Source organism: Anabrus simplex, chromosome 2 (genome assembly GCF_040414725.1).
Source record: "Anabrus simplex isolate iqAnaSimp1 chromosome 2, ASM4041472v1, whole genome shotgun sequence".
NCBI classification, from domain to species: domain Eukaryota; kingdom Metazoa; phylum Arthropoda; class Insecta; order Orthoptera; family Tettigoniidae; genus Anabrus; species Anabrus simplex.
In genome coordinates, this window is record NC_090266.1 from 1,076,869,007 (window position 1) to 1,076,881,624 (window position 12,618).

Below are 12,618 nucleotides of genomic sequence, written 5' to 3' on the forward strand. Positions count from 1 at the left end.
CCAACTAAACCTTTATTCTTTACCGTTGAAGTATACAAAAGAGCATCGATGGATTCGCGTTCATTTTCAGAACACAAACGGAAATGTCCAAATAGGAGTGAAAACAAAGTGATAACAGTCCTCCAGGGTGGATTATTATCACAGTTGGGGAGCTTCAGTATGGTGTATGTTCTCCACGAGCATTTATCACAGCATGGCACCTACGTGGCATGCTCCGTACAAGTCGACGGAGGTCATGCGGTATCAGGTCCCATTCTTCAATGAGAGCCTGTTCGAGGTCTTGCAGAGTCCGTGGTGGAACAGGATGCCCACGAACACTTCTGTCAAGCCTATCCCATACATGCTTGATGGGATTAAGTTCGGGACTCACTGCTGGCCATTCCATCTCTTGAATGTCCAGTTCTTGCAAGACAGCTCTGGTGGTGCACGCTACATGAGCCCTGGCATTGTCGTGCATGAGTACAAATTCAGGGCCAACACCGTATGCAGCAACCAGCACATGCTGTAGCAGTATCTGCTTGATGTACCTCGCAGCGGTAAGATTACCACGGATGACGACAAGATCCGTACGGCCATCAATACTGATTCCACCCCACAGCATCACAGAACCTTGTCCGAATGGGTCGCCTTCCTGGACATTTGGCATGTACTGCTCACCACAGCATCTCCATACATGTTGATGTCCATCATTCTGTGTTGGGAAATCTGGACTCATCTGTGAACAACACAGGTCTCTTTTGGCGAAGTTGCCAGTTGACGTGGGTACGGGCAAACAGAAGGCGAGCTGCGCAATGTTGCAGCGTTAAACGGGGCACTCGAACAGGATGTCTGGGTCATAAGGACACTTCTCTTAACATGTTCCTTACTGTCTGGTCAGACACTGTGACTCCAGTGACTCTCCTGAGGTCTTGTTGCAGTTCTCTGGCAGTTGCTGAACGACACTGCAATGCACAGATGGTCAGATATCGGTCATCCTGTGGGGTTGTCATGCATCCACGACCTTGTCCAACCCTCCTTGTGAACTGGCCCGTCTCATTGTAGCGATTCCACAAGTGGTGAATGACTGACGGAGAGACATTGAGATCCACAGCAACACGACGAAAAGTCCATACTTCCTGGATCAGAGTGACGTTCCTTGCGACTTGAATCTCGTTAAGATGTCTCATGGGATGTGCTGGTTGATGTATTATATGCTCAAATGACCACAGTAGTGTGTGTACCTCACAACACATGGATGCACCGCTATTCGCTTTGTTTCGAGGGGTCACCTGACAGCTTAATTCATGGCTATGCCTACAGATAGAGTATAACTTCGATTTGACATATCCTGATTAGCTAAAGTCTCAAGGTATGCTGTACGACCATTGGATCCCCATCTACCAAATTAACATTCACATGCCAGATTTTATAAAACATGTTCCCCTAATTTTTTTGAACTGTGTATATAAATATGTGTACAAATACACTTTGAGGATTGTAGATTCTATTACATTTTTTGATAGTGTTATATTCAACTTCATTGCTGATTTTGTGTGTTATTCTTTTGCAGTATGCTGGTGTGCCAAGGCCATAGTTGAGACACTTAAGTTTTACCCTTTGGTGTGTATTTTAGTTGCTTTAAATTAATTTCCAAATATGGAGTCTCTTCCATCTAAACTTGTGATGAAGAGTTCTACATCTGCTTCCTCGTCTCAAGTGTGGATGGCTATAAAAGTGTGGCATGATAAACCGCATGTCATTAATAGACGAGTTACTGGAGCTGTGCCTATTTTAACCAGTAATATTGATAAATCTGTCCCACTTAATGAAGTATATAAATCATTGATTGATACCAAGATTACAAAATCTATGGCTGACGATGAAATAAAGCAAATATTTTCTAGTATGGACATTTACAAAAAAGATGAAGATGGTGATTTTGGGTTGTGTTTGACATTAAGAAAATTGATACCAAGGAATAGCAGTCATCATTTGCCTTTGTTGGAAATTACTATTTTAGGTAAGTAATGAGTGTGAACAGTGTCTTCTAGTTGTGCCACATTTAGAAAATATAGTACCTAGTTGTAGGAGTGATTTTAGAGATTTTTCTCTTGAATATGGCCTTTAAATTGTATTATTCTGTAAGTATAAAAATATTACTTTCTTTCCTAGTATTTTACTTAAATATTTAGAATTTAGGTTAGATTTTAGACAATATTTTCCTCATTCGGATTCTTGTAGATGATGTTAACCCGATTGCTGCATTCTATCAAATAATTCAGTGAGGTCAGCCAAATTATGAAATGTGATTGGATTACATTTTTTAATTATCTTTTGTAGGATCTTAGATCACGTGGAACAGTCCAGCTCTGTAGCTGAGTAGTAGTGCTCTGAAGGGACTCCAGTTCAGTTCCCAGTGAGACTGTGGGTATTTTAACTTCAAGTAGTTAGGAGACTGGTTGTTTGTGCTTTCTGTATACTTCTCTCAAGCCTGCACACAGGAAGCTTTATCTGCTCATTGGGTTGGCTAATCCAAAAGCTAATTTTATCTAGTGTTACATTTGATATTGTACCCGTATTTGTACCAAAATGGTAATGCTCCAAGCTAGTTAATGGATCCCAGGCGTGTCTGGTCCATGATGTAAGAATAATACCTAAATAAATTATACCTTGGTTTTAAGGGATGGGGAACATATAAGTTAACAGACAAGGTAAGGGCATCTTATACAGGGTGGGAAAATAAAACTTGCCTGGAAAATATTTACAATAGGACTGCTGTGGGATTGATCCTTGTTAATGAACCTCACAGGAGATGATATAGATGTTGATTCCCATAGGGAACCTGAAATATTTGTCCCAAATGAGTAAATGTATAATACCAATATAAATGGTCTGTTATTGGACATTATAGATTTTCCAGCTAACTTATTCCTGGTTGCTAGCGTTTCGCCCCAGTGTGCTAAGTTGGGCTCATCAGTTGTTAAATTGCACACCCACCAAGATGCATGGCTAGTGCATACCATGGAGGCCACTGTGTAGGCTACTTGGAGCCACCAGCAGTGCCAATGCACTATGTGAGACTTAGTCTTATTACCAAAAATTGATGCCTGCCTGGCCATCAGGTGATACAGATATTGATTCCCATAGGGAACATGAAATATTTTCATAGGGAACGTGAAATATTTGTCCCGAATGAGTAAATTTATAATTGCAATATAAATGGTCCGTTATTGGACATTATAAATTTTCCAGCTAACTCATTCCCGGTTGCCAGAGTTTTACCCCAATGTGCTAAGTTGGGCTCATCAGTTGGTAAATAGCACACACACCAAGACGCATGGCAGCGGTGGCTCCAAGTAGCCTACGCAGTGGCCTCCACGGTATGCACTAGCATGTGTCTTGGTGGGTGTGCTATTTACCGACTGATGAGCCCAACTTAGCACACTGGGGCAAAATACTGGCAACCAGGAATGAGTTAGCTGGAAAATTTGTAATGTCCAATAACGGACCATTTATATTGGTATTATAAATTTACTCATTCGAGACAAATATTTCAGGTTCCCTATGGGAATCAATATCTATATCATCTGATGGCCAGGCAGGCATCAATTTTTGGTAAAAGACTAAGTCTCACGTAGTGCATTGGCACTGCTGGTGACTCCAAGTAGCCTACGCAGTGGCCTCCATGGTATGCACTAGCCATGCATCTTGGTGGGTGTGCTATTTACCAACTGATGAGTCCAACTTAGCACACTGGGGCAAAATGCTGGCAACCAGGAATGAGTTAGCTGGAAAATTTATAATGTCCAGTAACGGACCATTTATATTGGTACTCACAGGAGATGCTGGAAATGGCCTCATCTGAAGAAATGAAAAACTGAGGATACAAAAGTGCTGACTCCACTTCACTCAGAAACCACCGGCAGAACTCAACACGTGAAGGTTTGCCTGGATGCTCTAATACTTGCACAACAGTAAATTTGTAAGGATACAGATGCAGGTCCTTTATGAAAATGTTTCGACATAACGATCTCCTAATTCCCATTTGCACAGGGCGTTGAGATTTCATCGGGCTTTGTTCCAGGCTTTCCTTCACTCGAGCCATGTTTTCTGGTGTTCAAACTCTTTTCGGATAGTTACGGTTTTTATTTACTACAGAGCCTGTTTCACGCCATTTTGCCACTAAGTTTTGCATTGCAGACTTTGCTTTAAGTTTTGCCAAAATACTTAGTCTTAAACTCTTGTGCAAACAGTTCTGCACAGGTTTTCCACGAATTGTGCTTCGAGTAATGCTCGGCATTGAACATGAGCTGTTTTATCGTGAGCACCATTTTGTGTTTCTTTCAATTGGTCACTAAACATGTCTACTCCTCTCGCTCACTCACTCACTCACTCACTCACTCACTCACTCACTCACTCACTCACACATAATGACACAGAGATGTACTCGTGAGATGCAGGAGATGCACATGTGCAGACATGTGACAGCAACTGATTGGTGCATCAAAATCATGGCTTCCAGCATTTCCTGTGATCCCCAAATGAACATAACAAAATAAATCATCAAACCAAACAACCTCTAGGAACGTTGGTGAAATATAAATGTAGACCGCACTAAACGGCGACTCTCCTTGGTAATGAGCTATCCTCGTCAGAATTAGCCCTTGTCGGAATAAAACATCATTAGAGTCCTTTGCTCCTATCATGTACCTACATAAATTTAGTATTCCAGTTCCCACACAAACAAATGATACTCGCCTACATGAGTCCCGGTATAATTGACGATGCTGCAATACAAAAACTACCCAAGACAAGTCTAACAAAATATGCATTCATCATGCTGGCTTTTACTTGAAGAACAGACTCCTACATTATCACTGGATCAAATAATCCACGCATCCTAAATTTTATTTATCATCATCATATGCAGTTTCCAGCTATTGGCCAGGTTTGCTTGGAACATAAGCCTCTCCATTTCCTCTTGTCTTCCCACCACTTCTCCCTTGTCACTCTTGCCCAGTCCTCTTCTCTGCACGCACTTTTCCACTCCTTTTATCCACCTGTCTCTTGGTCTTCCTCTTGGTCGTTTTCCAGTTATCTCCATTTCACTTATGCTCCTCAGTATTTTTTCCTCTGTCGTGTCCATACCACCTAAGTATAGATGCCTCTCTCCTGTTCTGTAGTGGCTCTTCTTTTATTATATCTCTCACCTTCTCATTTCTCATCTTATCCATTCTTGTCACTTTTCAGAAACTGCATTTCACTTGCCTGTATCGTAGTTACGGCTCTCAGCCTCATTCCCAAGTTACTGCTGCATACGTCAGAATAGGTACTGTACATAGTACGTCCTCTATATCACTCTTTTGCTTCTCTGAGGGACTTCCTTGCTCCGAACCAGGCTACTGACACTTTTCAGAAATACTCCTGCATGTCTTCCATGCTCAAATATTTCCTTATCATTTCTTCCACTTTCCTGTATGATACTTCCCAAGTACTTGAAACTCTCTACCTTCCTAAGCTGTTCCCCTACTAGCATTATCCCTATCTTAGGTCTCTCCATTTTTCTAGTTATGATCACTGTCTCGCTCTTTTTGGCATTAAATTTCATTCCATATTGTTTCACCTCCTCTTCCCATGCATCTAACTGTTCCTGGATATCCTCTTCCTTTTCTCCCCAGACTAACAAGTCATCTGCAAACACCATGACTTTCATTTTTCCTTCCCCAATTTTCCTTGGCCACTTCAGTCATTAGCACGTTCATTACAACAATGTAGAGCAAAGGTGACAGAGCACTTCCGTGTCTTAATCCACTTTTTGTGCTCAAATCAGTCTGTTCTCTCTCCCCCTACTTTCACACAACTGACACTCCCTTGGTACATTTCCCTCACTCTTTCTGTTGTCTGCTTCTTGACACCTTTTATCTGTAAGGCTTCCCATACCTTGTTTCTGCACACATGATCATATGCTTTCTCAAAGTCCAAGAATGCCATAAGTAGATCTTTATCCCACCCATAATGGTGCTCTTGTAACTGTTTTATTGCAAATATAAGGTCCACTGTGGACCTTCCTGATCTGAAGCCATACTGCTCTTCTCTTAACTTCTCTTCCACCCTCTTTCTGATTAATTTACATGATAATAAGTTGATGACAAACTTACATACCTGATTCTCCCAATAATAACTTTTGAGTGTTTTATGAAGATCATATTGGCATGTACAAGAAATACTCAATCTCTTATCAAATGATACACTTCAATTAAATTTAAAATCTGATGACCGTAATTATGCCGCTATTGGTTCGACCTGCATTAATGAAGTTCTGAATCTCGTCCCTGATGTTAGTGACCATTTCCAAATAATAAACTATTCGGATGATGACTAGGAAAATTAAATTAAACACATTAATAATTCTCTCAAAGGCTACCCTTCAAATAGAGATCCAGTTGGTCCACACAAACGCATTCCTTCACTTGAAACTTACGACAACACTTCCATCATTAATCACTTAAGAAACACATATTTACATACTGGAAATCAGATGTGGACATTGCCTACCTGTCCGCTTTTCTGCTGTGTACTGTGTGAGTTTGATATATTAAACAATAAATTTTATCTCTCTTATATGTTTATGCAAAAATTTGAGCTGTTTACACGTTTCAGGTAAATTAAAGGCAAATGATGGCAGCAAACCGATTTGTATCTGTCTGTCTGTTTTATCATCATGCAAGAAATTTCGTATTCAGACTAAGGCAAGGCAAATTCTCTCTCTTCGTGGCTTGCACTTGCATACTGCTCTATGAAATTATAAGCGGGCTCCCATGTAGTGCAGTGGGTGAGCTGTAAGCTACATTTTTGTTTCCGAACTAATACTCCGTGATGACGTCGGGCAATGAACACAGTTTGGCTGAGCTAACTTCAGTGTTAAATCCTCCACTCCATTCTGACGTGGCACATTATTCACATTTGTCAGCAGAGCGAGTGCTGGCTCTCGTCCTACATAGCAATTTTAGCATTAGTGAGGAATCAATTTGGTGTGGCGTTTCACTTAGGGCTGCTAAGAGATGGATTCTGGTGGTGTGTAGGTACATTGGACACCTACCGGGCAGTGGTTTAAAGCAGGTTTCTACTAGGGAAGAAGAGATAAGGTTAGTTGAAATTTCACAGAAGAACCCATTCTTAATCTCAGCGGACGTCATGAAGGCAGCCAATTTTCCTGCATGTCCATACATGGTCCAACGATTACGAAAATCCGGACTCCATTAGAGAAAACCGAGGAGTCTCTCTCTGATGAACAGATGGTCAGTTGATGCTCTTTTGCTGAGATGGAGTTAAATTGTAATTGGGATCATGTGTGATCTCTGATGGGACTCCTTTCAGATTGGCGGAGGTTGGGCCGCTTGATGTTTACAGGTCAAGGGGAGCCCGATATGACAAAAGATATATAATACCATTATAGAGTATCTGTTATTGGACATTATAAATTTTCCAGCTAACTCATTCTTGGTTGCCAGCGTTCCGCCCCAGTGTGCTAAGTTGGGCTCATCAGTTGGAAAATAGCACACCTACCAAGACGCTAGTGCATACCGTAGAAGCCACTGCATAAGCTACTTGGAGCCACCAGCAGTGCCATTGCACTATGGCAACCAGGAATGTGTTAGCTGGAAAATTTATAATGTCCAATAATGGACCAACTATATTGGTATTATAAATTTACTCATTCGGGACAAATATTTCAGGTTCCCTATGGGAATCTACATCTACAGTAAAATTACATTCTTTCAAGGTCCACCTATTCAATACAATGACGTTTTATTGTGATTTTAATCGCATGTCAAATAGTCAAATGGTACTAGTTTCGGCATCTATGTGCCATCATCAGCCTTGAGTACAAATTAAAACAAGATATATATTCCTAAAACATCTAAAACACATTTTAACTCATTGTAAAATAACATACAATTAATGTGGTGATACATGAAATACGATAAAATTATGATACAATTGGTGTGATATAAAATTCTTAAAATTCCGGCTGTTCGTTACATGTCCATCTGTGTAACAACACATTTACATGCTGCTCAAGGTTCAAATTGAAGTGGGAATTCATCTCTAATTACATCACGATCTTATATGATCAAAGTAAACTTCCCTGGAACCACCTAATATCTAAAGGAACAAATGTCATTCACATAGCATACAACTGCAAAAATTCACTCATCCCGGATGCACACAGACTGAATTATGTAACGAACAGCCGGAATTTTAAGAATTTTATATCACACCAATTGTATCATAATTTTATCGTATTTCATGTATCACCACATTAATTGTATGTTATTTTACAATGAGTTAAAATGTGTTTTAGATGTTTTAGGAATATATATCTTGTTTTAATTTGTACTCAAGGCTGATGATGGCACATAGATGCCGAAACTAGTACCATTTGACTATTTGACATGTGATTAAATTCACAATAAAACGTCATTGTATTGAATAGGTGGACCTTGAAAGAATTTAATTTTACTGTAATCCCACTTCAATACGGAACCAATGAAATTCATAACTGTAAGTGAATCTACATCTATATCATCTGATCGCCAGGCGGGCATCAGTTTTTGATAATGAGACAGAGTCTTTCATAGTGCATTGGCACTGCTCGTGGCTCCAAGTAGCTTACGCAGTGGCCTTTACGGTATGCACTAGCCATGCGTCTTGGTAGGTGTGCTATTTACCAACTGATGAGCCCAACTTAGCACACTGGGGCAAAACACTGGCAACCACGAATGAGTTAGCTGGAAAATTTATAATGTCCAATAATGGACCAACTATATTGGTATTATAAATTTACTCATTCGGAACAAATATTTCAGGTTCGCTATGGGAATCTACATCTATATCAAAAGATATATAACCAAGTGTTAATACAGTGGCCACATGTCTGTGTCGTGTTGGGGATGGATATTGTCTGATGGGGCTGGAGTGGTTCATCGGATAGATGGCCATCTCACATTGGACCAATATTTGGACATTCTGCATAATATTATGGTTTCAAGTGTGTGAGAGTGCTGTCCAGAAGTTCATGCATGACCATTCCTCAATCCAGAAGAGCGATCATGTTCAGGGTTGGTTTTCTGAGCAGGACTCCACTGAACTGCTCGTTTGGGTCCCTGAGCTCCATACTGGAACCCCATTGAACATGTGTGGCCAAAGTGTAGGAACGTCATATAAAGAAACACTGGCATCATCCTCTCCGTGTTTGCAGGGTGCTTTGTGGGGCTTTATGTTGGACGCATCGGAGGAGATTGTCCTTGATGAGGAATACTTAAGGAACCTTGTTGGGTTATTGTCACGTTGGCTCCGACAAATTATTTGTCAATGGATGCTGGATGAGGTATTAAGTCATGTCTAAACCAGTCCTTTTCAATACTAACATAACTAAGGGCACAATGCTAGATTTCTCAATGAATTTCGATACACACGAACTTGGTTGAGCCAGGCTGAGTGGCTCAGACGGTTGAGGCGCTGGCCTTCTGACACCATCTTGGCAGGTTCGATCGTGGCTCAGTCCAGTGGTATTTGAAGGTGCTCAACTACGTTAGTCTCGTGTTGGTAGATTTATTGGCACGTAAAAGAACTCCTGTGGGACTAAATTCCGGCACCTCATTGTCTCTGAAAAACATAAAAATAGTTAGTGGGACGTAAAGCAAATAACATTAATTAATTATTAATTTGAACTTGGTTGATGCAACACTAAAAGTTTAAAGAAAAATAATGGCTAGAGTAGGATTTGAATCCTGGTTCTCATCTTGACAGGCCCGTACTCTTCCTCGGAGCTAATTGGCACGTGCTGGAACACGCTTAATATTGTAAGGCTATTCCCCGCTCTGCAAAACCAGGAATAACGACTGAGAGGATTCATCGTGTTGACCATACGACACCTCATAATCTGCAGGCCTTTGGGGATTGGTCGCTTGGTAGGCCAAGGCCCTTCGGGGCTGTTGCGCCATGGGGTTTGTTTTTCCTTTATTCCCCGCTGTATGTGGCACGTAGCATATTTATACATCTATATCACTCCTTTTGGGGGGAGGGGGGCAGTGATGATAAACTACATGCTCCTTGCAAGCATTCATAGTAGAAATGCAAGGATGGTTAGTATGATGCAGTTACACAATAGAGTAACAGAGTCCAGTAAGAAAGAAAAAAAAATGCTGATACGTGGATTCGAGCTCCGGATCTCCTGGTTGATAATCAAGGACCTTTCCCCCTGCACTAAGACTGGCACATCATAGAGTGCTTCACATTGAATTTTGCTTGCCAGGCATGTCCCTCACTTCACATGTTTATTTAACCTTTATGGCAGTTTTTTTCCACGTGATTGTATTCTTTTATGTTATTTTGATATGCAGGTATGTGCACTATCTCATTTAATCAGGAAAGTCTCATTTGACAGTAAGCAAGTTGCATACCTTTTTGTTGTAGCTGTACTGCTCCATCCAAGGATATTGACACCTGACACAGGACTTCAAAATTTTTCATGCGTCATTTCTTGATTGTCCAGCTTTACATAAACATCATAATGTTCATTTTGGTTTATGGAACTGTAAGATTTTTTTTTTTTTGCTAGTGGTATAAAATTGCACTAACACACAGAAGGTTTTCTGCAATGCAAGAGTGGGAAAGGGCTAGAAATGGGAAGGAAGTAGCCATAGTGTTTTTAAGATATAGTCCCAACATTTGTCTGGTGTGAAAAAGGACAGCTATGGAAAACTATATTCAGGGCTACCAACATTGTGTTTCTGATCCACCATGTCTCAAATGCAAGCTCACCGCTACATGACTCAAACCTGGAATCACCTCGCTTGGTGAACTGTGAGAATGTCATGCTGAAGGCATTACTTGTTTCAGGAAAACATTGGATACTGATCTCAACCTCAGTTCCTGTGACAACATAAAACAGGGAGGAGTGGAGTAGTTTTTTTATCATCACCCCCACCTCTCACCACTGTGTGCAGATTGAGTTGGTTATGCTGTAGCGGTAATATAGCTGTATATACCGGTAATATAGTGTGACATTAAACAGAAAGTAAAGAAAGTAAATAAATAAAGGAAGGAAGAAATAAAGAAAGATATCGTTGCAGTGTTTCATTATAAAGGTCTAATTATTCTTTTGTCAAGCTGAATAAACAATTTTTTCTTTATATGAAGAAGGAGAAAGAAGTGGTAAGAAGGTAGAGTTTGCCTCATTCAATTCCTTAACAGAAGTGGAGTGATGCTGAATTTGCACCTCTCCTCCACAGGAGTTTGCCAGTCTGATATGAGTTGGATACTGCCGCATGAACATTTTGCACTTTTCTTTGAAAACAATTAGTTCTACCAGAGTTTATTATTGGGATTATTTTGTTATCTGTTTTAATTTTCATTATAGGAATGAACAAAAAAAAATTGAAACATTTTTACTGTGCAGATTCTGATGTGAATCGCATCTTAATTTGTTATGGAAAACTATTTTTCTAAAATGCTACTGTACTTTTATAACGTTACCACTTGTGAAAGCAACCAAACATATTTGAAAATTCATACTATATAGCCTATCAAACCAAACCCCATGGCACAACAGCCCCAAAGATCCATGGCCTACCAAGTGAAACTGCTGCTCAGCCTGAAGGCCTGCAGATTATGAGGTGTCATGTGGTCAGCACGACGAATCCTCTTGTCCGTTATTCTTGGCTTTCTAGACCGGTCACACCATATACACAGGTCACATTGAGTCAGCTGTCAAATACTAAGAAAGGACCTTCAAACTTTAAATTCTGATGCCTCAGTCTATGTACTAAATTCTAATAGACTAATGTTTTCTTGAAACATTTCAAAGTTATCGGGTTGTGTTCACATCTTCTTAACTCTCAAGATACAATTTTCAAAACATATCTCACCAGCTATTTAGAACTGATATAATTGTCAGTGAAGGCTAACTTCTTCATTCCTGGCCTTTTTCCCAATTATGTGGGGTCAGCACTTATATGTATTATTCCCTATTTTATGACTGGATGCCATTCCTTATGCCAAACCTGTGTGGAGGGATGTATTCTATATTGCATGTTTCTTTTTTTAGTCAGTAGTGTGATGTATATAAATGAAGATGTGTAAAGATGATCACGAACACCCAGCTCCCTAGCTAGAGGAAATAACCAAATGTGGCTAAAATGCCTGGCCAGGAATCAAACCTAGTGCCCGCTAAACCTAACACCACTATGGTGACGTTTCAGCCAAGGGGCTGGACTGTCAATGAAAGACTGACCTTTGTACTAAATGGAGATATGTGATTTGGTTGATAAACTATGCTGTTCATTAAATCCTCAGGGCATTCTGCAAGTAGTTATCAGCTAGAGCTTTGAAATCTAAGGATCATCATTCACGAGAGGCTGGCACCTTATAATAATTTTACGTATGATTTCCCTTGAATTAAGTGAAGTAGTTAATGAAAAGTGTTAGTTGGTTTCTTTTTTTTTTTTTTACAAGTTGCTTTACATCGCACCGACACAGATTTGTCTTATGGCGATGATGGGACGGGAAATGGTTAGGAGTGGGAAGGAAGTGGCCATGGCCTTAATTAAGGTACAGCCCCAGCATTTGCCTGGT

At 40.3% G+C, this 12,618-nt stretch overlaps 1 protein-coding gene across 5 annotated transcripts in view; it reads left to right on the plus strand.

Annotated features, from left to right (window-relative positions):
* Nucleotides 1-12,618, plus strand: part of LOC136864710 (probable tRNA (uracil-O(2)-)-methyltransferase) — a 148,951-nt gene that overhangs the window by 45,366 nt on the left and 90,967 nt on the right. For all 5 annotated transcript variants that reach the window (XR_010859361.2, XR_010859362.2, XM_067142039.2 and 2 more), the window contains exon 2: nt 1,550-1,999. Coding sequence is in view for 3 of the 5 variants with exons in the window: in XM_067142039.2 (XP_066998140.1) it covers nt 1,636-1,999 (364 nt within the window). In the remaining 2 variants the exon portion in view is untranslated. The remainder of the gene's footprint in view (nt 1-1,549; nt 2,000-12,618) is intronic.